A 24,913-nucleotide genomic window follows, 5' to 3' on the forward strand; every position below is an offset into this window, starting at 1 on the left:
AGGCTGCTGCAGCCCCGCGGGGAGGGGCAGGGGCTGCTTTGGGGGCTCCCAGGCGGGGAAGGGCCTGGCCTCGGCTGGAGCCTCACGCCCGGGCCCGGGCTAACCACAGCGCAGCGCAGCCTCCCTCCCTGCCCAGCCCATTGTGACGCCTCGCTGCGGCTGCTGATTGGGCAGAGGCACCTGTCAGTCTCCTCGCTTACCCCTCCCCCCCACCCCCCGGGCCGGCCGGGCGGTGGCCGCAGGAAGTGTCTCACGCAGGACAGGGTAGGTGCGGTTCCTGCGTCCCCCTCGGACCGGCCCAGCGCGCGGGGAGGGGGGCGAGCTCGCGGAAAAGGCGGGCGAAGCGAGGCCCTCGCGAAGGGAGGCTGAGAGCAGCTTGGCGGCTGCCGCCTCCCCGCTGGGGTAGGGGCTGTTCCTGAGCGAGCGCTCCCTGCCCCCCCCCCCTACGCCGCCCGTTCTAACCGCCCCCCGCCTGCTGCACGCGCTCCACGGGAGTCCCCCCCTAACGGCCGCAAGCCAACGGCCCTTCGCGCGCGGCGGGTCAGGGTGCAAATCTTCTCGTCGCTCTCTGCACGGGGGGGGAAGGGGAGGTTGCCCCGTCACCTCCTCCCCCCTGCTCCCAGTGCTGGGGAATGGATGCTCCTTAAAAAGTGCCACCGGCACCCAAAACGCGACTCTGCATCGCCCCTCCCCCCCACAGACCACCCCTCCCCCTTCTTTGCCCCCCTCTTTCTGTCACGCAGCCCCCTATCTTGTAGCTGTGTGTCCCCGCGGGTGAGAACCTGAAAGTGAAACTGCGTGTAAAATGAGCGATTCTAATGGGCTAGTTCAAGGATTCTCAAACTCTTTTTTTTATAAAAGAAGTATGTGTGTTTAACTGTCTTTAGAGTGATGTTTTATCCTTTTGAAAGACGATTTGGTTTTGATTTCTTCCCCTCCCCCATCCATTCTTTCTCGTCTGAAAATGAGAAGAGCTAGCACTCTGCAGACACCCCAGAAAGTGCTTCATGGTGTAGAGACCACTATATTGGATTTTCATTGTACAAACTTCAGGAAATGCAAAAAGAAATGAAAAGCTTACAAAGTAAACTTTTTCCCATTCTTTGTTTTCATGGAGACCGTGTAGCCGTTTGGACTGGATTTCAGATGGAACTCCTGCGTTCTAGTTCCATTTTAGGGTTTGTCTATACTTCAAAGTTAAGGGCAATTAAGGTAGGGTGTTAATTAAAAGTGCAGTAAGCTGTTCCCAACCAACTCCATATGTGTACACTCTTATTCCGGAACAAGCATGCCTTGTTCCTGTTTAGCATTACCTCCAGTGACACTCTTGTTCTGGAATAAGGGTACATCTACACTGGCAAAGTTACAGCACTGGCGGGAAACTGTTGTGTGTTCACACTGTCAGCTGCCTGTGCAATAGCATGTTCACACTTGCAGCGGTATTTGGAGCAGTGCACTCTGGGCAGCTATCCCACAGAGCACCTCATTCTTTTCTGCTGCTTACACTTGTGGGAAGGCGGAGGGGGTTATGGGGCATCCTGAGTCCTGTCCCAATGACCTGTGATGCATTGCTTTGCAACCCAGCAATTCCTGTGCTTCTGTCCGCATTTGTCGCTATCTTTCAACGATTTGTGTATTGCGCGCCCTGCCTCTTCTGGCTGCAGGAATGGATTCCAAACTGTTGACCATTATGCTGCTTGCTCTGACCAACCCATCACGAGTGGCAGTGGAGTTATTCTTTAAACTACAAAGGCAAGACGAGCGTGACATTGATCTCGCCACGCGTAGTAGCTACAACACAAGATTGCTTGTGGCATTCATGGAAGTGCTGACTGCAGTGGAATGCTACTTTTGGGCTCTGGAAACAAGCACAGAGTGATGGGATCACATCGTCATGCACATCTGGGATGATGAACAGTGGCTGCAGAACTTTCGGATGAGGAAAGCCACATTCATGGGATTGTGTGATGAGCTTGCCCCAGCCCTGTGTTCAAGGATACGAGAATGAGAGCTCCCCTGCCATTGGAGAGGTGCATGGCGATTGCACTGTGGAAGCTGGCTACTCCAGATTGCTACTGATCGGTCGCTAATCAGTTTGGAGTAGGAAGGTCTACCGTCAGACTCGTGTTGACAGAAGTGTGCAGGGCCATTAATTGCATCCTGCTTGGAAAGACTCTGACTCTGGGCAACGTGTGTGACATTGTGGATGGCTTTGCATATATGGGCTTCCCTAACTGCTGAGGGGTGATAGATGGCACGCATATTCCAATTCTGGCACCAGACCACCTACCCACTGAGTACATTAAGTACAAGGAGTATTTCTCACTGGTTCTCCAGGTGCTTGTGGATCACCATGGGCATTTCACAGACATTAACGCAGGCTGGTTCGGAAAGGTGCACGACGCATGTATCTTTTGGAGCACTGGCCTGTTCAGGAAGCTGCAAGCAGGGACTTTCTTCCTAGACCAGAAGATCACTGTTGGGGAAGTTGAAATGCCCATGGTGATCCTGGGAGACCCCGCCTACCCTTAATGCCGTGGCTTATGAAGCCATACAGGGGGCAACTTGACAGCAGCAAGGTTCAACAACAGGCTGAGCAAGTGCAGAATGACTGTGGAGTGTGCTTTTGGCTGTTTAAAAGCCCGCTGGCGCTGCCTCTATGGGAAGCTGGACCTGGCCGATGACAATATTCCTATGCTTATAGCTGCATGGTGTATGCTCCATAATATTTGTGAAGGAAAGGGTGAAAGCTTCACTTCAGTGCCTGGAGGCTGAGTTTGAACAGCCAGAGACAGGACTATTAGAGGGGCACAGCGTGGGGCCATAAGGATCAGGGATGCCTTGAGGCAACAATCTGAAGCTGAAAGCCACTAATATTTGTTGCTATGCTCGGGAGTGCAGTGCTTGTAATGCTAGGAGGTGGTTGGTGCACATGATGCAATAAGTGGGTTTAACATAATTGTATGTTGCTTTGCAGTGCTCTTTTTGCTTTCAATTAATAGAATAAAGATTACTTTCAAACCAACACAATTCTTTTATTAAAAAACAACAACTGGAGGAGAGAGTCAAACAAAAAGACCCATCAGCAGTGAGAGGGATAAGGGAAGGTCCCAGGAGGAGGAGGGGTCCCAGGATGGCTAAAGATTTGTATATGTCCAGGGATCATATCTATCCTTCTCCTTTGGAATACAATGCAGCAGGTACTGTACTTCAGCAGGGCCAAACTGGAGAGGGATGGGTGTTGAGTGCAGTGGGTAGTGGGAGTCCACAGTGCTGGACTGTGAGGAGGGAGGAGTGGAATGCCGCGGGTATAGACTGGAACCAGGAGGTTGATAAGAGTGTGTTGGCACTGTCTGGGGGGCGCATGGGAAAGAGTTTTGCCACAGCGGCTGCAGGGGAGGGCGGGCACGGAGCTGCTTGGTTTGAAGAGCTAGTATCTCCTGGAGCATGTCTGCTTGGCACTCCATAACCTTTAAGAGCCGCTCCGTGGCTTCATTCTGGCGTGTTGCGTTCTCCTTTCAGTCCCTCTTCTCGCTGTCCCACCACTCCTTCAATTCCTGTTTCTCGGCAGCGGAGTGCATCATAACATCATGCAGAAAGTCTTCCTTAATTCTTCTTGGCTGCTTTTTAATTCTGCATAGCCATTCAGGTGCTGATAACAAAGAGGGAGGCTGGGCTCCCAAGGTCATCTCTGTGAACTTTAATGCAACATTGTACAGAAGCAGTATTGTTTGCAACACAGAGAACACTGATTCAGTGATTTAAAGCACAGCCAGTACTCTCACACCTGTCACTAACTGGTTGGCCCCAGGCAAGGACACATGAGCCACAAGACCCCCAAAATGGTGAGTAGCCACAGGGGCAGGGTAAATTACTCTTCCTGGACCTTACTGTACACTTGGCACATGGCTCTTGGGGAGAGCCAGCACTGTAGGGGAAGCCTGATAATCACTCCTGTCCCCACACTTTCCACAGAATGTGATTATTATGGAATATATCTCACTGCTGAAGGTGAGCAGGAATCAAGGGAGGATCTTCTCCAAGCCTGCAGCTTCCGCCCAGGCCCCTATGCAGCTTGCCTGTGTGCAGCAGTGGTCTCCCCCAGCCCCCCGTGATGGCACAGTGGCGCAGGAAAGTTACTGTTAATGGGGCAAGAAACAAAGCCGTTCTGCCGAAATGCCTGCGGCAACAGATTGCCCAGTATCTCCATGAGAGTTTCCTGGAGATATCTGAGGGAGATTCTTGGGAAATGAGGGAGTCAATCAACAGCCTGTCCCGCTGCTTATACTAGGCATGCGGTGGGAGACAAGCCTGCTTTCTGCAACCCTCCTGCCCCCAACAACTCACTTCAGCGATTCACAAAATCAGATCCACTTACCAGGTGCCTCCTCTCCTGTTTGCTCTTCGCCAAGCTCTGACAGCTTGTGACTGGCTAGCCTCCCCCAGGGTAGAAAAGAGCTCCTGGTTGCATGCATCTCTGGTCTCCAAGTCATCCTCTGCCTCTGGGTCCCCCTCCACATCCTTGTCCCAGTTTTCCTCCTCCTGGCTTGGTCCACTCTCGACTGGCACATGAGCCACTGAAGTATCCACACTGGTCTTCAAAGTGGAGGTGGGGTCGCCATTGAGTATCGTGTCCAGGTCATTATAGAACTGGCAGCTCATGGGCGCAGCACCAGAACGGTGGTTTGCCTTCTGCGCCTTGTGGTAGGCGTTCCACAGCTTCTTCACTTTGTTCCCTTTCTGTCATGCATCATGAAATCTGTCCATAGGTGGTATAATTCCTATGGATGGTGCGCAGCTGGGACTGGACAGCCTCCCTCTCCCCCTCGCAAATGCTGATGAGGTTCAGCAGCTCATCATTGCTCCAAGCGGGGGATCGCCTGGTGCATGGAGCAGGCATGGCCACCTGGAAAGATGCACTGAGACCACTGCACGCATTACCGAGCAAACAGGAAGGGGACTTCCAAATTTCCAAAGGAATATATGGGGTGGGGATGACGGTTGGTCACCTGAGAACAGGACAGTAGAGTTCAAACCTGTGATCAGAGAGGTGAGAACAGGCATCGTGGGACACCTCCCGGAGACCAATCGCAGTGCTGTAATCGCCACGGTGTCTATACTAGCACCGCAGTGCAATATCCCCGTCTCAGAAAGCTCTATGCCTCTTGTTGGGGTGCTTTTTTTAAAGCGCTACAACTGCGCAGTTTCTGTGCACTTAGTGGCTTGGCATTGTTTACACCTTGGGAGTTACAGTGCAAAAAGCTGCTTTACTGTGCAGAAACTTGCCAGTGTAGACAGGGTCTTAGTTTCTTCATCTGTCAAATGGCTGTAATAATACTTTACTCCTGGGGCATTCTGCGCCAAAAAATTAAAAACTCTGTGCACAATATTTTAAAATTCAAAATTTTGCAGATTTTGTCAGAATAACACTACATAATCGTAAAAAGAAAAGGAGTACTTGCGGCACCTTAGAGACTAACCAATTTATTTGAGCATAAGCTTTCGTGAGCTACAGCTCACTTCATCGGATGCTGAAGCTCATTAAAGCTTATGCTCAAATAAATTGGTTAGTCTCTAAGGTGCCACAAGTACTCCTTTTTGCGAATACAGACTAACACGGCTGTTACTCTGAAACTACATAATCATGCCAGTTTCAATTATTTTGGTAATTTATTTCAAAATACCTGTCAGCAAGTATATCTGTAACAGTAAAGATGCACACAAAAATTCCCCCCAGGAGTAGAGAGAGTAGAGTAGAAACCCCTATGACAACCCAGTTCCTGTTTCTCCTACCCCTTCCCCTCAGAGCCCAGTTGGGAGGCCAGACACCTATAACTCCTCCCATCCCAGAGCCCAGCCGCAGCCCCCCCCAGCCGATATACCCGAACCCCTTTCCCCCACCAGAGCCCAGCCGTTGCCCCCCCCCCCCCTTGCCCAGACACCCTTCTCGCTCCAGAGCCCAGAGAACCAGAGGAGGAAACAGCCTAATGCTCGCTCAGTCCCAGGCTTGCATGGCGTTTCCTGCGCTGCCCTCTCCTTCCCTCAGCGCGTGCTGGGAACTGCAGCTGCCAGGAACCCTGTAGCTCCCTCCTTCTCCCCTGGCAGTGTCTTCTATGTGCAAGATGGGCTCTGCCTGGCCCATGAGTCCTTCGTGGTGGCTAGCAGTGCTGCAGCCCATTTCTGTGGGGGGAAGGAAATTTTGCGTGCACAATGTTGATTTCTGCAAAATTCTGCATTGCGCAGTGGTGCAGAATTCTCCCAGGAGTAATGCTTGCTTCCCTCCTTGAGATGTTGAGGATGGGTTAAAAGTTTTGAAAACAAAGTACTATATAAAAGCTAATTATTAATAATGTAGGATGTTATTAGGCACACAGGTGTATAGTATTCTATACATCTATGGTGATACATAAGCAACTAAGGAAATGTTGTTTAAAAATTAATTTTAACTTTAAGTGAAGCTCCATAGTTGAAGTCCCATAAATATCATTGTCATAGGAAAGTTTGAGACTTGCTGTTTGCAGCGTTCTACGTACCTTCCATGCTCAAATTATGTTAGAAAAATGGGCTGCAGAATACAGCAGATGAACTCCTGCATCACTGAAGGTCTGAACTCTGGAGCAGGGCACCCACGGTTAAATTCAGACTGAAGTCAGAGAAGGTCTCCAGAGTAGACCCTTTATCTTGCTTTACTTATGCTGTGTTCATTTGCAAATTATTCTTCATCGCTTATTTATTCTTCGTATTTATACTCATGTTCTGGAGAAGCAGAAAAATTGTGTTGTCCATTATGAGGCTCTTATTGTAGAAAAATGCTACCTGCTGGCATTTTTATCAGGTCTATTCATGTTAATTGTTGCATTATCCCTCTGGCCTGGAAGGTCAAGTTCAAACAAAACTCATGTTTCAGAGCCAGTTCTGGGTATCAGGAATGCACTCTGTAGTAAAGAAGATAATATGCATTGGCAGCAGATTGCTTTGCATTTCAGCCAGCAGGTCTTCTAAAAAAATCTATTAGATTTGCAAGGGCAAGGAGGCAACAGGTTCTCTGATTTCACTATTTTGCCCATAATGTTAGTATTAAAAATAGAATCTGATTTGTGTGGATAGTTATTGAAATGCTGAGAGAAGTTTTGTGTGAGCTTTCAGATTTCCTGTGTGAGCTTTCAGATTTCCCAAGTGAGCCAAACATCCCCAATTTGGTGCTCAACTTTTTGAATGTTGAAAAATTTAAATACCGTTTTTTGTAAGTGTACACTGTATATACATATTTCCATCACCACCAAATTACTTAAGTTTTATTAGGGTTACTGACACACTTTGTTTTGAAATTGCAAATCTGCATAGTTACACAATTTTCTAATATCTCAGGATGGGAAAGGTACAGACTACATCTCCCACCTAAGTCCTAGGAAAGAGAGAATTTTTGTATTTCATGTTGTCCTTTTGACTAAAGAATTTTTTTTAAAGGAAAAAATGATTTAACCATATGTATCTTCTTAAGAATTGAATGTTGTAGTCATCTGAAAATCTAGCAGGCATTCTTTCAATGAGAGGGTGACCTCTTAGCAATCCAGAACAGAGAGGAAACAGTGATCCTTCTTAGTGGCAGGCAGATCAAATTAATAAATTGGGTAAAGTTATTGTTATTTTAAGTCATACTGTGTCTGTAACTCTGACACGTTTGTCTCTAAAGGAATAATTTTGTTTGGATACTGAGTTGTTTGCTATTTCCCTTAACATGTCCGCTATAGCACGATATCAATAATATTACTTCTCGCTGAAATTTTTGAGTAATATTGGGATCAGGGAGAAAATATCAGGTAGCATTCTTATTTTCTCTTGTTTTTAGAACTCTCTTTAAAAATTAATAAATAACCTTTGAGAAGGTAGTTTTCTGTGAAGAAAATGACTGGCTGTGGCCAATAGCTAAATGCTTTGCTTCTAGCCTTCTTGGTGAAAAGATTGCTAATTTTCATGAACTTCTAGTATTCTAAAGAAAATGTGACCTGTTTAGAACTTGAGTACTTATTTTCTATTTGACAATTATTGAAAGTATAAATATGATCAGAACGATTACTTTATCTATACATAATTGTAAAATCCCATAGAGTATTTGAGTTTTTCCTAAATATTCCCCAATATCTTTTCTCTGTGAAAGTAAATATGAAACTAATAAGTCTAGTCAGTTTCACGGATGATATTTACAGTGGTGGGCACTGTGAAACTGACAATCATGTCAATTTCTCTCCTGCTGTTTGGGCAGGATGTGAGGTGCAGTGGAAGCAGGCGCTGGAATATTTATGAGGAGGGGTTAAGAAAACTGGGTGAGGAAGAGACTTGTGATGACCCAGCTCTTGTAGTAACCAGTTGATTGGGAAAAGACTAAAGGAGCAGACACCTGTACAGCCAAGAGGCTCTGGCCTAGGAGTCTGGATGAAGATGAATCTCCTTCTCCCTTCCAGGCATCAGATGGGTATAGGAGGGGCTTCACATTTATCAGGCACTAAACCCATTAACAAGAGGGGGAGCAGGTTCTGGTATGAAAATCTTGGTAAGAATCTCAGTACTCTACTTTTCAGTGGCTTGGGGGTAATTCCTGTGCTTCTTACCAGAACAGTAATCATGGAGCTTTCTAGTGGGTTCATCTTTAGTACCAACCTATGGCAGGTAGACTTACTCCTCTGACAAGCAGGTGTCTGGTAAATTTTCATGCCCTGACTAATAATAACTGCTGTTACTGCTCTGGAAAAAAGAAAAATATTCATATGCAAACCAATTCCATGAAACCCATTTAAGGTAATCTCAGTATCAAAATTAATTTAAAAGTCTTCCATTTGGGAAAACCTGACATTTTTATAAGGCATTAACATTACTGGAGAGATGTTGGATCATGCACTACAAACCTTTGCTGAAGTTTAATTTAAGTAACAATTGTATTATTTCCTAGCTTTCAGATTTAAGCAGGTGAGAGATTATAGCAGGAAGATCAGTATTATATGTGCAAAATGCCACTGGCAAAGACATTCTTGCATCATAAATATGAATAATTCATATCACCCACCTAAAATCTATAAATATATTAACATACAAATGGAAACCATACAAACCTCAAAGAAAATTAAGCAAATCTGGCAGGGAGAGAAGAGTATAGGTTTCACTTTATCTATTGGAGTATGGGCAAAACTCTCCGGGGAATTATTGACAGCCACATAACTCTGCCTTTAATCTTTATGTACGGTGTTGCAAACGGTTGTGTGGATCCTACAATTGGTATATTTTCATGCTCTTTCTTTTTTGTTGAATGATACTTATTCTGTTAAGCTCTTGCGTGCGATTTCTGAGCAAATATAGTACAAAGGTTTATATCACTAAATATATTGCAGTCTCTATGTATTGCCTCACTATGCTATTGTTTGTTTCTCAAGCACAACCACTCAGTGATGCTTTTAGTTGTCTGAGGCTTTGTCCTACCCATTCATGCCACAATTCTTAGTCCTCCCCTAAAGATGATCTGGTTGAAAAGTGAATGTATGTGTGTTACTAATGTTGCAGTCCTTTCCCTGCATGCCTGATGGATCAACCTAAAGTTCTTTCTTCCTTTCTGTATTTGTGCAGTAGCACAATATATTCTTAATTTTAGCACATACCATGCTGCTAGTTGGAATGTGTTGCAAATTGTATGAATTTACACTGCAGGTTTTGCAAAGTATTTATACAGAAATCGTACTGTTTCCCAGTATTTCAGAGATTAATGAGCTTCACCACAAAGATCCAGTAATAGTTAGGCAATGGTACCTTACACACCACTCTCACCTCAAGAAGAGTGGCTAGTGTCTCAGTAATCAGAGTAACTGAGAGAGAATTCAGATATGTACTATTCAAACCCTGCCGTTTTACTAATGTCATCCAGTCATCATTGTGACCCATTCTCTTGGGGAACTGTAGTATAGAAAAATATGGACAGTCCTTGTGATGGTAAAGCTTTCACACCAAGTATGTACACAAGAAAAGTGCCAAAAATGGGATAGGTTTCTAGAAATTTTGTCACCGTTTCTAGTGTACTCAGGAGGGAGGCTTCCCGTCAGCAGGCCAGAATCTTTAGCCAGGATCTTTGAATATTAACTGGAGCCTGAATAAGTAACATATGGTATAGTTTGTTACCGGTTTATTGTAACTTTGCCTTAATAAAATGTTTTTTAAAATGTTGCATGTTTCTGCATGTGCCATTGTGTTGTAATTAATGGCTGCAATACCATACACAAAGGAACCTGTAGTTCAGGGGTAGGCAACCTATGGCATGTGTGCCAAAGGCAGCACGCAAGCTGATTTTCAGTGGCACTCACACTGCCCAGGTCCTGGCCACCGGTCCAGGGAGCTCTGCATATTCATTTAATTTTAAATGAAGCTTCTTAAACGTTTTTAAAACCTTATGTACTTTACATACAACAATAGTTTAGTTATATATTATAGATTTATAGAAAGAGACCTTCTAAAAACATTAAAATGTATTACTGGCATGCAAAACCTTAAATTAGAGTGAATAAATGAAGACTCGGCACACCACTTCTGAAAGGTTGCCGACCTCTGCTGTAGTTCATGGAGAAAGTGGTAATGAGATGATCAGAGGTGGACCAGACTTTCTGAGAAGGAGGTCAGTGGAGGAGGGAGAAGGAAACAGGAGCCACAGGGAGTTGAAAGGAAATGAAGAAATTACAGGAGGAACAAACAGCAACTTAAAGGTGGGGTGGAGAAGGAAGCACACACAGTAGAAGCCAGCATAGAGTTGTGATAGAGGGAGGGAAGCACAGAGGGAACAAGTGGAAGAGTTGGAAGGAATGTGAGCCTTTTGGAATCCTCTAGGTAAGAGCTGGATCTTGAACTCGTATCCATTACTGCTGTTTAAAAAAAATTTTTTTTTAATTGTGCAGTACATTCATTTGGAAGTTATGGTTGACTACCCAACTGTTCAAGGACTGCTTTAGTGGTTTAAGATGTCACCATAACCATTGATTAAATCATAGTGCTAGATTCAGAATTGCTTGTTTCTTCTATAAATATCTAAACTACAAGAAGTGCCCTTTATTCATGTGTAGGCTGATACTGAGTATTTGATTTCATTTTTCTTTGACCTTCAGTGGGGCATTTTTCTTGATAACAATGGAATTTAAAAACCTCCACAGCAGTCTTTCCTGTACTTTGATTAAGATAGTTAATTGTTAATCATAATAGTTAAACAATATTTGTAGATTGTTCTGTATAGATTAGGGAAATGATTAACTACAATATTAAAACAGAATTAGACATCAGGAATGCTTGCTGTGAATTGCTAATATGCTTTGTAAATCTTGTAAATATTTGAACCCTTAACACCAAAAAACCCCCCCAAAAACTAAAACCAGGTATACAAGCCTGTACAATATCAAATATAAGGAATGTGCAAATGGAGTATATGTTATAAAGATTAAAATGTAATAGACTATGAACAATAATATAGTGGTTCAGAAACTTTTATAGTTACTGGTCAGCCAATAAAACATTTGAGGCCCAATTATTTCACTTCTATTTACAGTTATTTATAGCTTTCTCTTTAATTACCCCTGCTTTAGCCTTCAGACTTTTAAGATTCTGCAGTGATGCACCTACCTCCTTGGTCTAGAAGGACTAGATAAGACACCCTTCACATTTTATTAACACTGTTCCTTAGCTGAATCAACAAGTTTATTCCCTTCTCTCTGTGGTGTGAGTACACTACTCCCCAAACATCCTTAGTTCCTGAATACAACTGGTATCAGGAATCTAACTTAATAGATGATCTGATGTAAAGACCAGTTATTATGCATTCATTATGCATTTATGCAGAACTTCTTAAGTCCCCTTGCACCTGTGATATTTCTCTTTTTATCTAGAAGAGTATTTGTAGTGGCTGAAACATGGTTGTGCCTTTGAAGTTAAACTCTCAGGTTAAAAATCCTATTTAGTTTTTACCACTTATGTTGTTTTGCTTGCTTTTTTATTTTTGCATTTCTGTCAGCTTGGATGATGAAAGTAGAGTATTCCATTTCTAATCACTTTTAAGTTCTCATGTGCTAGCACAACCCTTCATTGTTTGGGTTGTAGGTTTTAGATTTTTTTTTAAATTGTGGATATATTGCTGTTAGACTTAGTTTGTAAAAGCTTGTTCTTACAAAACAAAAACGTTAGCCTAAATTTGATTTGAGAAAAAATGCTTTTTTAAATGGATGTTGTCTTTTACAAAAGTGTAAATTTTTTTTTTTTTAAGAAAAAAAATCATGAAATTTCTAAATTGTCTGGCTGTTTTGTTAAATTATTTAGGATTCAACAGTTAATGAAAAATTCATGCAAGAGTACAGATAAAGAAGAAAAATCTAACCATTAGAGAAATGGCAGGATTCTTAGACAATTTCCGATGGCCAGAGTGTGAGTGTATTGACTGGAGTGAAAGAAGAAATGCAGTTGCTTCAGTGGTTGCAGGTGTACTGGTAAGTATTCAAACTACACAAATGAATCCAGATTTGTCATCTTGTTTAATGTGGCATTAATACTTCATTAATCTTTGAAAATAAAATGTTCCTAAATCAAATTTTGTTAAATTGCAGTGCGAACTGCAAAAACAACGAGGAGTCCTTGTGGCACCTTAGAAACTAACAAATTTATTTGGGCATAAGCTTTCCTGGGCTAGAACCCACTTCATCAGATGTATGGAGGGGAAAATACAGGAGTAGGTATGAATACATGAAAAGATGGCAGTTGCCTTACCAAGTGTGAGGTCAGTCTAACGAGACAATTCAATTAACAGCAGGATACTAAGGAAGGAAAAATAACTTTTGCAGTGGCAATTAGAGTGGCCCATTTCAAACAGTTGACAAGAAGGTGTGAGGAACAGTAGGGGGAAATTAGTATGGGGGAAATTAGGTTTAGGTTTTGTAATGACCCAACCACTCCCAGTCTTTATTCAGGCCTAATTTGATGGTGTCCAGTTTGCAAATTAATTCCAGTTCTGCAGTTTCAGGTTGGAGTCTGGTTTTGAAGTTTTTTGGTTGAAGAATTGCAACTTTTAGGTCTGTTATTGAGTGACCAGGGAGACTGAAGTGTTCTCCTACTGGTTTTTGAATGTTGTAACTCCTGATGTCAGATTTGTGTCCATTTATTCTTTTGCATAGAGACTGTCTGGTTTGGCCAATTGTTTTTGCTGATACAGACTAACACAGCTGCCACTCTGAAACCCAGTGCTAACTGCATTCTTAAACCAATATATTTCTTCACATTTTGCAAATGTGTTTAGGAAAACCTTTGCAGTTCACCTGGATGTATACACTATGTTTGAATTTGATGTTCCAATACTACTACTTCTTTTTCCGGTATTGTTTTTCTTTTAAAAAGTGTTAAATTGTTGGAAGGTATGTATTCACTTTCAAAGACCTTCATGGCCCTATCCCCATCCTACCTATCAACTCTCATGTAGTATTGAAAGGTAGACTCCTGCCTCTGATCAGCCTGTGATGCCAGCTGCCATCACCTACTTGTTGACTTTTCAAACAAGAACCTTCATGCTTTCTCCCATGTTGCCCCTTACACTTGGGAGAAGCTCCCAATAAACACCCGCAAAAGTAACTCATTATCCTCCCCCAAATCTGTCCATAAAACTCTCCTTTGCTGTGAGGCCTACAAAATACTTGACAACAGCTAGACAGTTTGTGTGCTGAGACCACAGCCTATCATGCTAACGAGTATTGTTTCCTCATACTCCCCCTGTGGTTGGTCTGTCAGACCAGTATTGTTTCCTCATACTACCCCTGTGATCAGTCTGTCTGTCTCCCTCGGTTGTCTCTTGTCTTATACTTAGCATCATAAGCTTGTTGGAGCAAGGCCTTGTTTTTTGTTCTGTGTTAGTACATCATCTAGTATAAGAGGGTCCTGGTCCATGACGAGGACTCCTACATGATATATGTGTGTGTCTGGCATAACAAGGTATGTTATAGCACTTACATTTTACCTGGCTAAATCATGCATATATTGGGAACATATGTTCAGGTTTTTAAGGCAATGTGGGTAATGTAGCCATACCTTTTTTTTTTTTTAATTTTAATAGAAGATTTATGGCTAAATCCCAAACACTGCTTTGAAAATGTCAGCAGTAAGCTTTTTTTCAGCTTCACTGGATTACAGAACATACATGTCAGCAAACTTTTTTAAGAGTGTATTTGTAAAAAGAAGAAATTAAGTTAGCAATATGCACAAAGTGTTAGACAAAGAATACATGCTGAGAGTTTATCTTCACACCCCTCCCTCTTCAAATACTGTGTGATGGTCTTATTGTTTCTCTAGTTTTTCACAGGCTGGTGGATAATGATAGATGCTGCAGTAGTTTATCCTAAACCAGAACAAATGAACCATGCATTCCACACCTGTGGAGTGTTTTCCACATTAGCTTTTTTCATGTAAGTATGCTAATAATAATTCTGTATTTAAAAAGGTCCTTACTTCCTGTAAATGCATAGATGTATAATTTTACAGAGTGGAAAATTTAACCAGCATTCTATATTTTCCAAATTTGAACCATCAGCATCATTACTTTTAGCTAATCCACCGGTACCTCCTTCGCATATCACACAAAAGAAGGCAACGTTCTTGGTCTCTGCTTCCTTTTCTCTTGGGTACTTATGTGGTTATTTGTTTCTTCTCTCTGCTTCCTTTAAGTTTTATCTTTAAAAATTATATATATCTTGGCTTACTATAAGGCATCATCTTTTCCTATTATAACAAGTACCCATATTCCTGGAGAAAAACCTCTGCTATATTATGCAATAATACTAACATGAAGTTAGGCCAGATTCATCCATGGTGTAACTAACTACTCCTGCAGCTCTTTCTCTGGGTCTAAAACTTATTTTGATGACCACTTCTTTTTTTCAAGGTTGCATCAGAGATGAATTTAGACCATTAGTAGTAGTGGGTAGTTGAGTGCTTCATGCTATTGTCTTCATCACAGTCATCCCACAAACCTATTTGGGGTGTCTTTAACTTTAAAAAAAATGCATTTAACTTAAGCCAGGAATATATTACAGATATTTCAATCATTTTTAAAAAAAGGACACTTAAACAAGGCTCAGATGCTTGTTGCCTTGGAACAGACCTTGCACCTGAGAGGATACCATGGACTTCACTGAAGCTCTGTGTGGGTGTAGAAATCTGCCCTTGTGGATCCAGTTGCAAGATCTGATCTAAACAAAGAGTTTACAAACTGTGTGACTGGATGGGAACGACCTGCCTAGTAACTTTCTCTGAATATTTTTCACATCTCTTAAAAACGTTCATTTTTTTTTTAACCATCATTTTGAAATGGCTTTTGTAGTAAAGCTTTAGACTTATGAACTTATGTATTTGAGTTTGTTTTTTGTCCCAGGATAAATGCTGTATCAAATGCACAGGTGAGAGGAGATAGCTACAGTGATGGATGTCTAGGAAGAACAGGTAAATAGTTTATTTAATCAGCATTAAAAGAGCTAAATGAAAACAACTACAGTTTGTAATGAATTTCATTATAATCTCATAGAATTTACAAAAATGTTCCTTGCTCATTAACCTCTGAAAAATATTTGTTTGGCCATTTTTGAGTCTTAGAACATGAATTCTGGATTTCCTACTAAAGATGGAATTCAAGAAGTATATATAGCTTGAGTAACTAGCATTTATCTGTGCATCCTGCATGAGCACAGAGGGAGTGAAATCCCCATTCACAACCTGAGATGGGTTGCTGAGGCTGCAGTACAGCCACTCTGCATCTTATGCCAGCCTATGGGCTGGAAAAGTGGCTGCTGCCCCTCCATGCTGTCTACAGGGGGAGTTTCTGTGGATCCAATGGCCCTCTCTCCTGTTCCACCCCAAACACTTCCATTAGTGCTAGGCTACTTCAGGCCAGCAGAAAGTCCATCTAATTGGCCTTGGAGAGTGTAGAAACTCCCTCGCCTGGTCATTGTGTATCGTCTGTTTGCTCAGGGCTTCTACATGGAGGTAGGGCTGCTATGGGACTCCTGTGTACAGGTTTTAATTTCACTTTGTACACATCTATTCATTTTTTATTTACACAGGGCAAGATTTTTTAAAATAAATCCAGCCCCCCCAAACCTTCTATCACCTGCCCATGTACCCACTGACTATTAATATTGGCTTGGAATGACCCATATATCTGTGCGTGGAGGAGATCCTTTGCATATAGCTATTCCTTCTCCCACTTCCACAAGGTACTGTTCTCCCCCCTTCAGAACTTCCAGAGGCTGTTCTGTGTCTGGAGTTCCCATGAGGTGGAGATTGAGCGGGCACGGGACTGTGGCCCGAGGGCTTCACATGATCTCCCTGGAAAAGGTAGCATACTTTAGGCGTTCTGCTATCTTTTCTGTTGGAATTCCTCTCCCATCCCAGGAGTTCCATGGTCTGCAGTGGCCGAGTGGAGTCTCTGGCAACATAGCTCCACTTGGAGATGCACCACTAGGAAATGAGGAATGCTGTTGGAGCCAGAGCCATTGTGAAGGCATGGGGCCTGTCCACAGATGGCCCTGGACTCCTGTGAATACCTGGGGGGATCCCCCAGATTTGGTGACAGACCATGAGGCCTATTACATCAGGAGAGGCAAATCCTGCCTTACTTCTCCCTGGTGGGATGCTGTGGTAGAAACTCTGCAAGGGTATCCTGGTGGAGATTTTTCCCCCCAGAGCCTCCTTCCATGGGCAGGATGGGATGATTTGAGCCACTCTGTTTTACGATACATTATCTCCTACTGATCCGAAGATTATTTTTAATGCTTTTAATATATTTCTTGCAGGTGCTCGCATCTGGCTCTTTATTGGTTTCATGTTGATGTTCGGTTCACTTATTGCTTCAATGTGGATCCTTTTTGGAGCATATGTTACACAAAGTAAGGCTCCTTCCTTATTACTTTTTAACGGTGGGGAGGGGACATTCACAAAGTGGTAGCAAAAGAAAGTCTACACATACAGTGGAAAGTGACCTGCTCCAGTTTGTACTTTTGACCTCAATGGCAAATTCTACCTCCATTACACATGTACCTCTTGTGTTGATGTTGTTATTGAGAGTTTTGCAAGTTCAGAGAATAGAGATCTGGTGAGTAAAGTAAGGAGCCATAGTGCTGCTCAGATTAAAAGAAACTGTAAATGAAATTCTCAACTCTTTACTGTACTGATTTTAGTGACTTATTTTGAAGAAGAAGCTATATATACATGTATTGCTGGGCAGTCTATAGTCTTAATGCTTGAACTTCAGTCTCTGTCTACTAACATAAATCTCCCTGTCACTGTGGAACTTCAAATGTCCTTTAAGCATACAAAACCAGTATTTACTTTTCAAGTATTCTAGTGAAGCCTCCATTTCTAAGGGTTTTATGAAACTCTATTAACCAATTCCTTTTTAACTAATACACTTATGGTCATTACTCAGGTGCACTGACTAACACTTATGTTTTGCATCTGAATAAAACTTTCTCTATCAGCTAGGAGGGAAATCCAGAACAGAACAAATCATGGAATCCTTTGTGGTTCTAACTGCAGACTTTTATAAGAATTTGAACATTTCCATTTATTTATTTGTGGGGACCTTATTTTGTTCTTTTCTGACATAGTCATCCATGTAACATATTGCATTGCAATGGCTATGTTCTAATTTACAATCACTTGTGTAAGTACTAGAAGTGAACAGTGACAGTTGCTGTCTACCTTTGGTACTTATGTGGCTTCATTACCATAGCATCTGAGTGCTTCACTGTTTTTAATGTATTTATCCTCACAACACCCCTGTGAGATAGGGCAAGTGCTGTCTTTCACTGTCCATTCCCCTTCACAGCAATGTATGCTTGGTTTGTGTCAAGATGGTGACTCTATGAATAAAGTCTCAAATACACTTTTCCAATGTGAAGCTACTAAACTTAATATATCTTGCACTTTTATTTTGTAGACACAAATGTGTACCCAGGATTAGCTGTGTTTTTTCAAAACGCATTGATATTTTTTAGGTAAGTTTTATTTTTCTCTTACGCCTAAGTATTTCAAACCATTGCTGGCATCTGTCTTATTCTACCCACAGTCATGTTATGAAGCAGGTAAACTGCCAAACTGAAGTCCATTTCTGTTTTACTCATTAAACACGTTTCTCTCTACTCATAGGAGTACAAAGCGTGTTTGTTTTCATACAATTAAATGCTGTTAGTAAACAAATGTTAAAGGCAGAAGCTAAAGTTTTTAAAAAAGCCTAAAGTTGGGCTCCCACATCCATATTTAAGCAGTACAATAAGTGGCCTGAGTTTCAAGAAGGTTGAGCACCCAGCCACTGCTGTTGACCTTAGTGTAGGCTACTGCTCTGTCAGCATCCACAACCAATGTTTACCCTGGCCCATCCTCACCCCTTCCATACTTGAAAAATGAAATGTGGAGGTCTTTCCTAGTTTTTTATAAACCTGGTCTCTTCACATTCTAGCTGGTGAAACCCTTCTGACCCACCTTTGTTAATGAAAACATCTCTAAAATGGGATTTACATGCCAAATCCTCCTATTCTCAAATATGCAGGTTATGAAAGTCAGTATGAGGTCTCATTTCTCTCTTCTTCAACAGGGTCTTGCAAACCTAGGGTTGGCCCAGCTGTAACTGATTACTGAATCTGGGCCATTCAAGTCCTGAATCCTCTTTCCAACCATGGTCAATACCAGAAGCTTCAGATGAAGGTGTGAGAACCCCACAATAGGCAGATGTGGGGATAATCTGACCCCCTCCTCCCCATTAGATCTCATCCTGGTCTCGAATAGATAGTTGGTCTTAAGCCCTGAAGCATGGGTTTTAATATCTCTTCCAAAAGTGCATCATTAATTATGATAACTCTGAATAGTCTTGTTATCAGTATGTCCTAGTTCCTTTTTGAATCTTGCTAATTTCTTGGCCTCAATGAGTTCCATAGTCTAATTATATACTCTGTGAAAAAGTATTTTATCAGTTTTGAATTTCTCACCTTTTTAATTTCAGTAAAGGCCCCCTTGTACTTGTGTTATGCCACAGTGAAAACAGATGTTCCTGATCTATCCTCTCTTGACCATAGTCATCTTTTTTCTAGGGTCAACAGTCTTTTCATTCTCTCATCATAAGAGGTTTTTTCCAGGTCCTTGATCATTTTCATTGCCTCTTTCTGAACCTCTCTAATTCTGCAGTAACCTTTTTGAGATAGGATGACCAGTGCCACACCATTGACATTATGTAAATATATAATAGTGATTGCTATATTATTCTCCATCCATTTACTTATACAGCCTAATATCATGTTTGTTTTTTTGACTGCAGCGGCTCATTGAGCTGTCTGCAGTGACACTCAGGTCCCTTTCCTGAGTTAATAGTTAATTTACAGCCCTATCAAAAATATGAGTAGTTTAATTTTTTCCATTCAGTGTGTACTGCTTTGCATTTGTCAACACTGAATTTCATTCATCATCATGTTGCCCATTCATCTGGCTTGTTTAGGTCTTTCTGAAGTTCCTCACAGTCTTCTCTGGTCCTGACTAACCTAAATAATTTTGTGTCATCTTCCTCACTGCTCACCCCTCTTTCCAGGTCATTGTTAAATGTTGAATAACATGGGACCTAGTACAGAACTTTCAGGCATCTGCTAGCTACTTTTTGTCATGTGGAAAACTCACCATTTATTCCTACTCTGTTTTCTCTGTCCTAGCTGGGCTTGAGCCATGACAATGCTTGTTAGCCTCTTGCTCCATGAACATGTAGCTTTTTTTTTAGTAGCCTCTTGTGTAGAGACCTTGTAAAAGCATATTTGGACACCTAAATAAATTGTCAGCCATTTCTCCTTTATGGTTTATCTGTTGATGTGTTCAGAGAATGCTAAGAGATTGGAGAAGCACTATTTTCCTTGGCGGAAACTGCTGGGTAGACCCTATCATATCATGATCTTTCACATATCTTGTTCTATTTTTAATTTTCAAGCAGTTTGTCAGCTACACCTGTGAGATCTACTGCTCTAGAGTTCTGTGGATCACCCCTAGAACTTTTTCAAAAAATTGGTACATTTACTACTCTCCAATCATCAGAACTGTGGCTGTTTTTAAAGAGAGATTGTATAGAGTTACTCAGCCACTTCATACTTAAACTCCACCAGAACTCTTGGATGTATAGCCAGATTTCATTTTTTCAAGTATGCATAGGGGATTAAATATATGTAAAAGTAGATTTTCAAATTAAAGATGTTAAACTGTACTGTAGCTAAGATTAGAAGAGGGAGCCTAACTGTACTGTAGCTAAAGAATTAATATTTTACACTTAGTTTCTTTCATCCCAAATTATAAGTGCAAAACTTGAGTTTAAAGTATCCTGTGTTCCTATGTCAAGTGACCTTTTTCCACATTACATGTAAACTTCTCTTTTCTTACAGTACTCTGATCTACAAATTTGGAAGAACAGAAGAGTTATGGGGATAATATAATCAAAGTTAGCATTAATTCAGTACCCTTTATATTGTATTCAGTATCTAGACATCTTTGTTTTGTTTGTTTTTACATTTTGCCAAATACTTAGCTATTGCATTCAATATTTTTGTTAATGTTCTTTTGCTTTCTCTAAATTGAATGATGAGATTTTCAAAAATGGTTTGACAGTTTTCTGTAATTAGTTCCCTTTTTTCATAAAGAGATTTGTGAATATGTACATTATATAGCTGTGTATGTATATATCTTAAAGCAAATGTTAAATTTTTTTATTTCTGAAGTTTTTATTTCTTCTCTCATACATGAACTTGCAACACTATGTAGGATCTGATCCTTCAACACCTCACACATGAGAGACAAACTTCAGCTGAACTACTCAAGCGAGTAAGAGTTTGCAGGATCAAGCCCACACTGTATCAAATCAACTATTACTTTTATGCACTGATGGGCTGTAGCTGATTTTACAAGCTGTGCAGCAATGCCAAGTTGGATACCTCAAAGTAGAAGTGAGCCCTTCAAAGTGTCTCAGCTAAACTTCTGGATAGCTAAGAGGAAAAAATCTTGATTAGATCCTGGGCTAAGAGGGAGATTTTAAGAAGAATTTTATATAAAGGTTTGAAAAAAGTCAAATTCAGAATAGCTTTTGAACTATTTTTAAAAGGTGAAGACTTTTTAACAAAGTCCTATAATAAAGGGACAATTTGACCAGTTTTATTTTCAGTCCTGTCATTATTATAGCACAAATACAATTTACTGAGATGATTCTTGTAAAATTCAACACTCATGTCTAGTGTTCAGTAACTTATTACCATTAGCTACATTTACCATTACATTCAAGAAAAACCTAAATTCATTTGAAACTGATATGTGTTTGTCATACTCAAATATGAAAGGCATTAAAACATTTTAAAGTTATATTAATGCAGCTTTTCTTCAGGGATAATTTTGCTGATGAAATATATGTGGAAGGATGACTTTTCCTCATTTTTATGAATTTTTTTTTCCATGTATATTTCTTCAATCTAATGAGTACAGACTTAGGAAAGAAGTGAGTTGAAATGGTTCCCTTATTATTGGAGTCCAGTGTGTTCTAACTGGAGAAGACAAAAAGGAAGATTTTGATGTTTATATTGGATGATCTTGTACATGTTTGAGTTTTGATTACACATTTTACATCCTTCTCTTATCAGTTCTACCTGTATCTAAAGCATTTAGCATAAAGTGAAGTGAGATTACCTTGCCTCACACTCAGCTTTATATACCATAAGCTTGCTCCACAAACAGCATTAACATAACTTTTACAGTGTAAAAAATATTCCACATGTATGGCAACTAATTTTCCTGTTAATTTGATTTCTTCTCATTCCACTCCTTTCTGGGGATCTTTCCAGTGGGCATAATATGAAGCAAACACCATAGCTGAGAGTTGTCCCATTGCCTTGACTGTTACTTCCGACCTGATTTGTCCACCAAACTGTGCAAGTTCATTCTGAATCAGTTACATTTGATGATGTTAAACTGTGTGAATTGTACATAGCTTATATTTGCTCAATTATAACTTCACTGAAATACAATAAAGGCTTCCTGAGACTAATCTCTCGTTTGTACAGATCTTACATAAAAATTGCCAAACACCACTATACATTATTCAGTATCCTGTTTCATGACTGTAGAAGTCAGCCAATATTAAAACAAGTTATTTTCCAGACCTCTTGGCTTCAAGCTTATCAGACCAAGTGCTGGTAGCATGCCAGAACTGAAGCTTTCCATGAACCTGTGGCTATAGATGGTGATTTTCTTGCAAAGTGAAAACATCTAGCCTATTAATGGTTTTGTAGGGTATCCTTTTAAGTTCTCAATTATATTTCATCTGCCAGGACAGTGTGGTTAGCTCCACTTGTGTGTTCAAAGTTGCATTCTATATGCATCCTAGCTCGGGGGCACAGAAGCGAATGTTGCCCTGCGGCTGCTGTTACAGCAAATGGAGCTTAGAAGAAAGAGCACCAGCAATAGAGAGGCCCCAAACAATAGCCAGGAGCAGCACTGCTGTGGTAGTATCAAGATGAATACATCCCTCCTTTACATACCATCCTCACGAGGGTTTTTAGCCTCAGAATTCTAAGCATTATAAGACTGGTTTATTTATTCAAAATGTCACTGGATTCGCTTGTTGGGTTTTTTTAAGATTGATGAAGAAAGGTAAATAGTGGTATGCCCCAGGAGTCTGCACTGGCTGGGATGAATGTTGGACAACATATTCATAAAGGATCTGGAAAAGGGTAGATACTGAAGTGGCAAAATTTGCAGGTGATCCAAATTACTCAAAGATAGTTAGTGCAAAGTATACTGGGAAGAGTTAGAAAGGGATCTCACTAAACTAGGTGACTGGGCAACAAAAGGGCAGATGAAACTCAATATTGATAAATGCAAAGTAATCTACATTGGAAGTCATAATCTTAACTACAGGACACACAAAAATGTTGGGGTCTAAATTAGCTGTTACCACTCAAGAAAGATCTTGGAGTTACACTAGTTTAGACCTGCAAGCGTTTGTACTAGTTTAAACCTGCACCCTGCCCCATGCTGCAGAAGGTGAAAACACCCCGAGTCTCTCTGAGCCAAGGGAAAATTCCTTCCTGACCCCAAATATGGTGATCAGTTAAACCCTGAGCATGTGGGCAAGACCCACCAGCCAGACACCTGGGAAAGAATACACTATAGTAACTCAGAGCCCTTCCCATCTAGTGTCCCATCACTGGCTGTTGGAGATCAGCTACATGCCATTGTAGGCAGTCTCCTCAGACCGTCCCCTCCATAAACTTACCAAGTTCAGTCTTGAAGCCATATAATGTTTTTGCTCTCACTGTTCCCCTTGGAAAATTGTTTCTAAAGACAGTGCAGGATACACCAGTCAAAACTGGTAGCATTACCTTGCCTCCAGGGCTGACCTATCCCCCGTTTCTGTAACACTTGGTATATGCTTAGAAACTGACAGTTAAGGTAGTACAACCCCCTCCTGTGGACACAATTCTATCACTATAAGATGCCTTTATACCAGTAACAGAAATAAGCTATACTGCTATAAAAACATATTGATAAAATTGTGCCCAGAGGAGGGGACAGTACTGCTTTAACTGCCAGCTTCTAAACATATACAAAGTACTACAAAAAACTGCATGTGCCCACCCCCAGGGCTGACCTAAAGTAGGTAGTCCACAGCTTGATAGAATCTATAGTCAAAACAGGTCAACCATATTATAAAAATGGTGTAGCCAAGGCCCTAGAATGGGAATAGATACCCATCTACCCTTCACTTGAGAGAAGACCAGCAGCTTAATACCATCTACTCCCATGTACATGCCCACTGATCAGACAGACTCCAGAGTGCGGCTCTACTGCAGCTTCAGAAAACAACTGGAGAAGTAACTTATTTCAGAGGTGATGGGAGGTTCCTGTGGGTGAAACGTGTCAAGGCTCTCGGATGAAGTGTGGCACTGTGGAAATGCAGTGTTGTCTAGCTTCAGTACATTTCCTCATTTAACCTGTCACACTTTGATGTGCCTTTTCTATAGCTTACCAATCTAAGCTGCTCTTCTCCTTTCCCCCTCTCCTGGTTGCAGGGGAAGCTAGGCAGGTTGATGAGTAAATGCTGAGAATTACAGAAACATTTGGCAGTAAGGAGGTGGTGCAAAACAGGTTTCACTTGGACAACCCCTTCTACCACCCAAAACCTGGCTGAGCAGCCCCCATGCTTTTAAGTAGCTAGTTGTCAGGCATAATCCCCCAAGAAACTGGACATTAGTTTAACATTTAACATCATTTTAGCATCTCTCTCTCTCAGGTGGCTGTACTTCATTAATATCAGAGGGAAACTTGTGTACAGCTTGGCTGTTCCTTAATACTCCAAGTTCACTGTAGCATGGGGATGGTACTGGACAGCTGTCTGTATCCATTTCTTGTCTTAATACTTAGACTGTAAGCTCTTTGGGGATGGAATCATCTGTGTTTGTACCGCCCCTACCCCCATGGGGTCCTGGTCCATGACTCGTGCTTCCGGGGCACTCTGGTAATACAAATAGTGGTTCAGCAAGACTGCTGCTAGAGATGAAAAGATGAGGAAATCAGAGCAATGAACCAAAGAGTTTGCAAAAGACTCTGCGCATATCACTAAACATTAACAAAAGCATGTAACTTACATTATGCTGGTCAGTCAGTTTCATCTTCACATTATCATGTTTTCCTTCCATTACACCTGTCCTCTGCACTGGCTTCCCACAGAATTTCAAAGCAAGTTCAAGATCTCAGTCCTTATCCTCAAAGTGCTTCATAGTCTGCGCCCACAATATACAAGACCACTGAAAGCTCCGGGACAAAGTTCTTGGACAACTCTGCTCCTGTAGCACAA

General features: G+C 41.5%; 1 protein-coding gene across 2 annotated transcripts; it reads left to right on the forward strand.

The window, feature by feature from the left end:
• The first annotated feature begins 166 nt into the window (after nt 1-166).
• On the forward strand, nt 167-22,102 carry TMEM50B (transmembrane protein 50B). Of its 2 annotated transcripts, none has more exons than XM_084629267.1 (7): nt 167-264; nt 12,334-12,500; nt 14,347-14,459; nt 15,425-15,492; nt 16,842-16,934; nt 17,987-18,044; nt 20,457-22,102. In XM_084629267.1, exons 2-7 carry the CDS (start codon nt 12,402-12,404, stop codon nt 20,500-20,502), a joined length of 477 nt encoding a protein of 158 aa, XP_084485393.1. In that variant the 5' UTR covers nt 167-264; nt 12,334-12,401; the 3' UTR covers nt 20,503-22,102. The 2 variants fall into 2 exon arrangements, with proteins under 2 accessions (XP_084485393.1, XP_084485394.1); XM_084629268.1 differs by lacking the exon at nt 167-264 and adding an exon at nt 10,558-10,860.
• Nucleotides 22,103-24,913: the final 2,811 nt, after the last annotated feature.

The sequence above is a fragment of the Lepidochelys olivacea genome, assembly GCF_965140295.1.
Source record: "Lepidochelys olivacea isolate rLepOli2 genome assembly, chromosome: 1".
Classification (NCBI taxonomy): domain Eukaryota; kingdom Metazoa; phylum Chordata; order Testudines; family Cheloniidae; genus Lepidochelys; species Lepidochelys olivacea.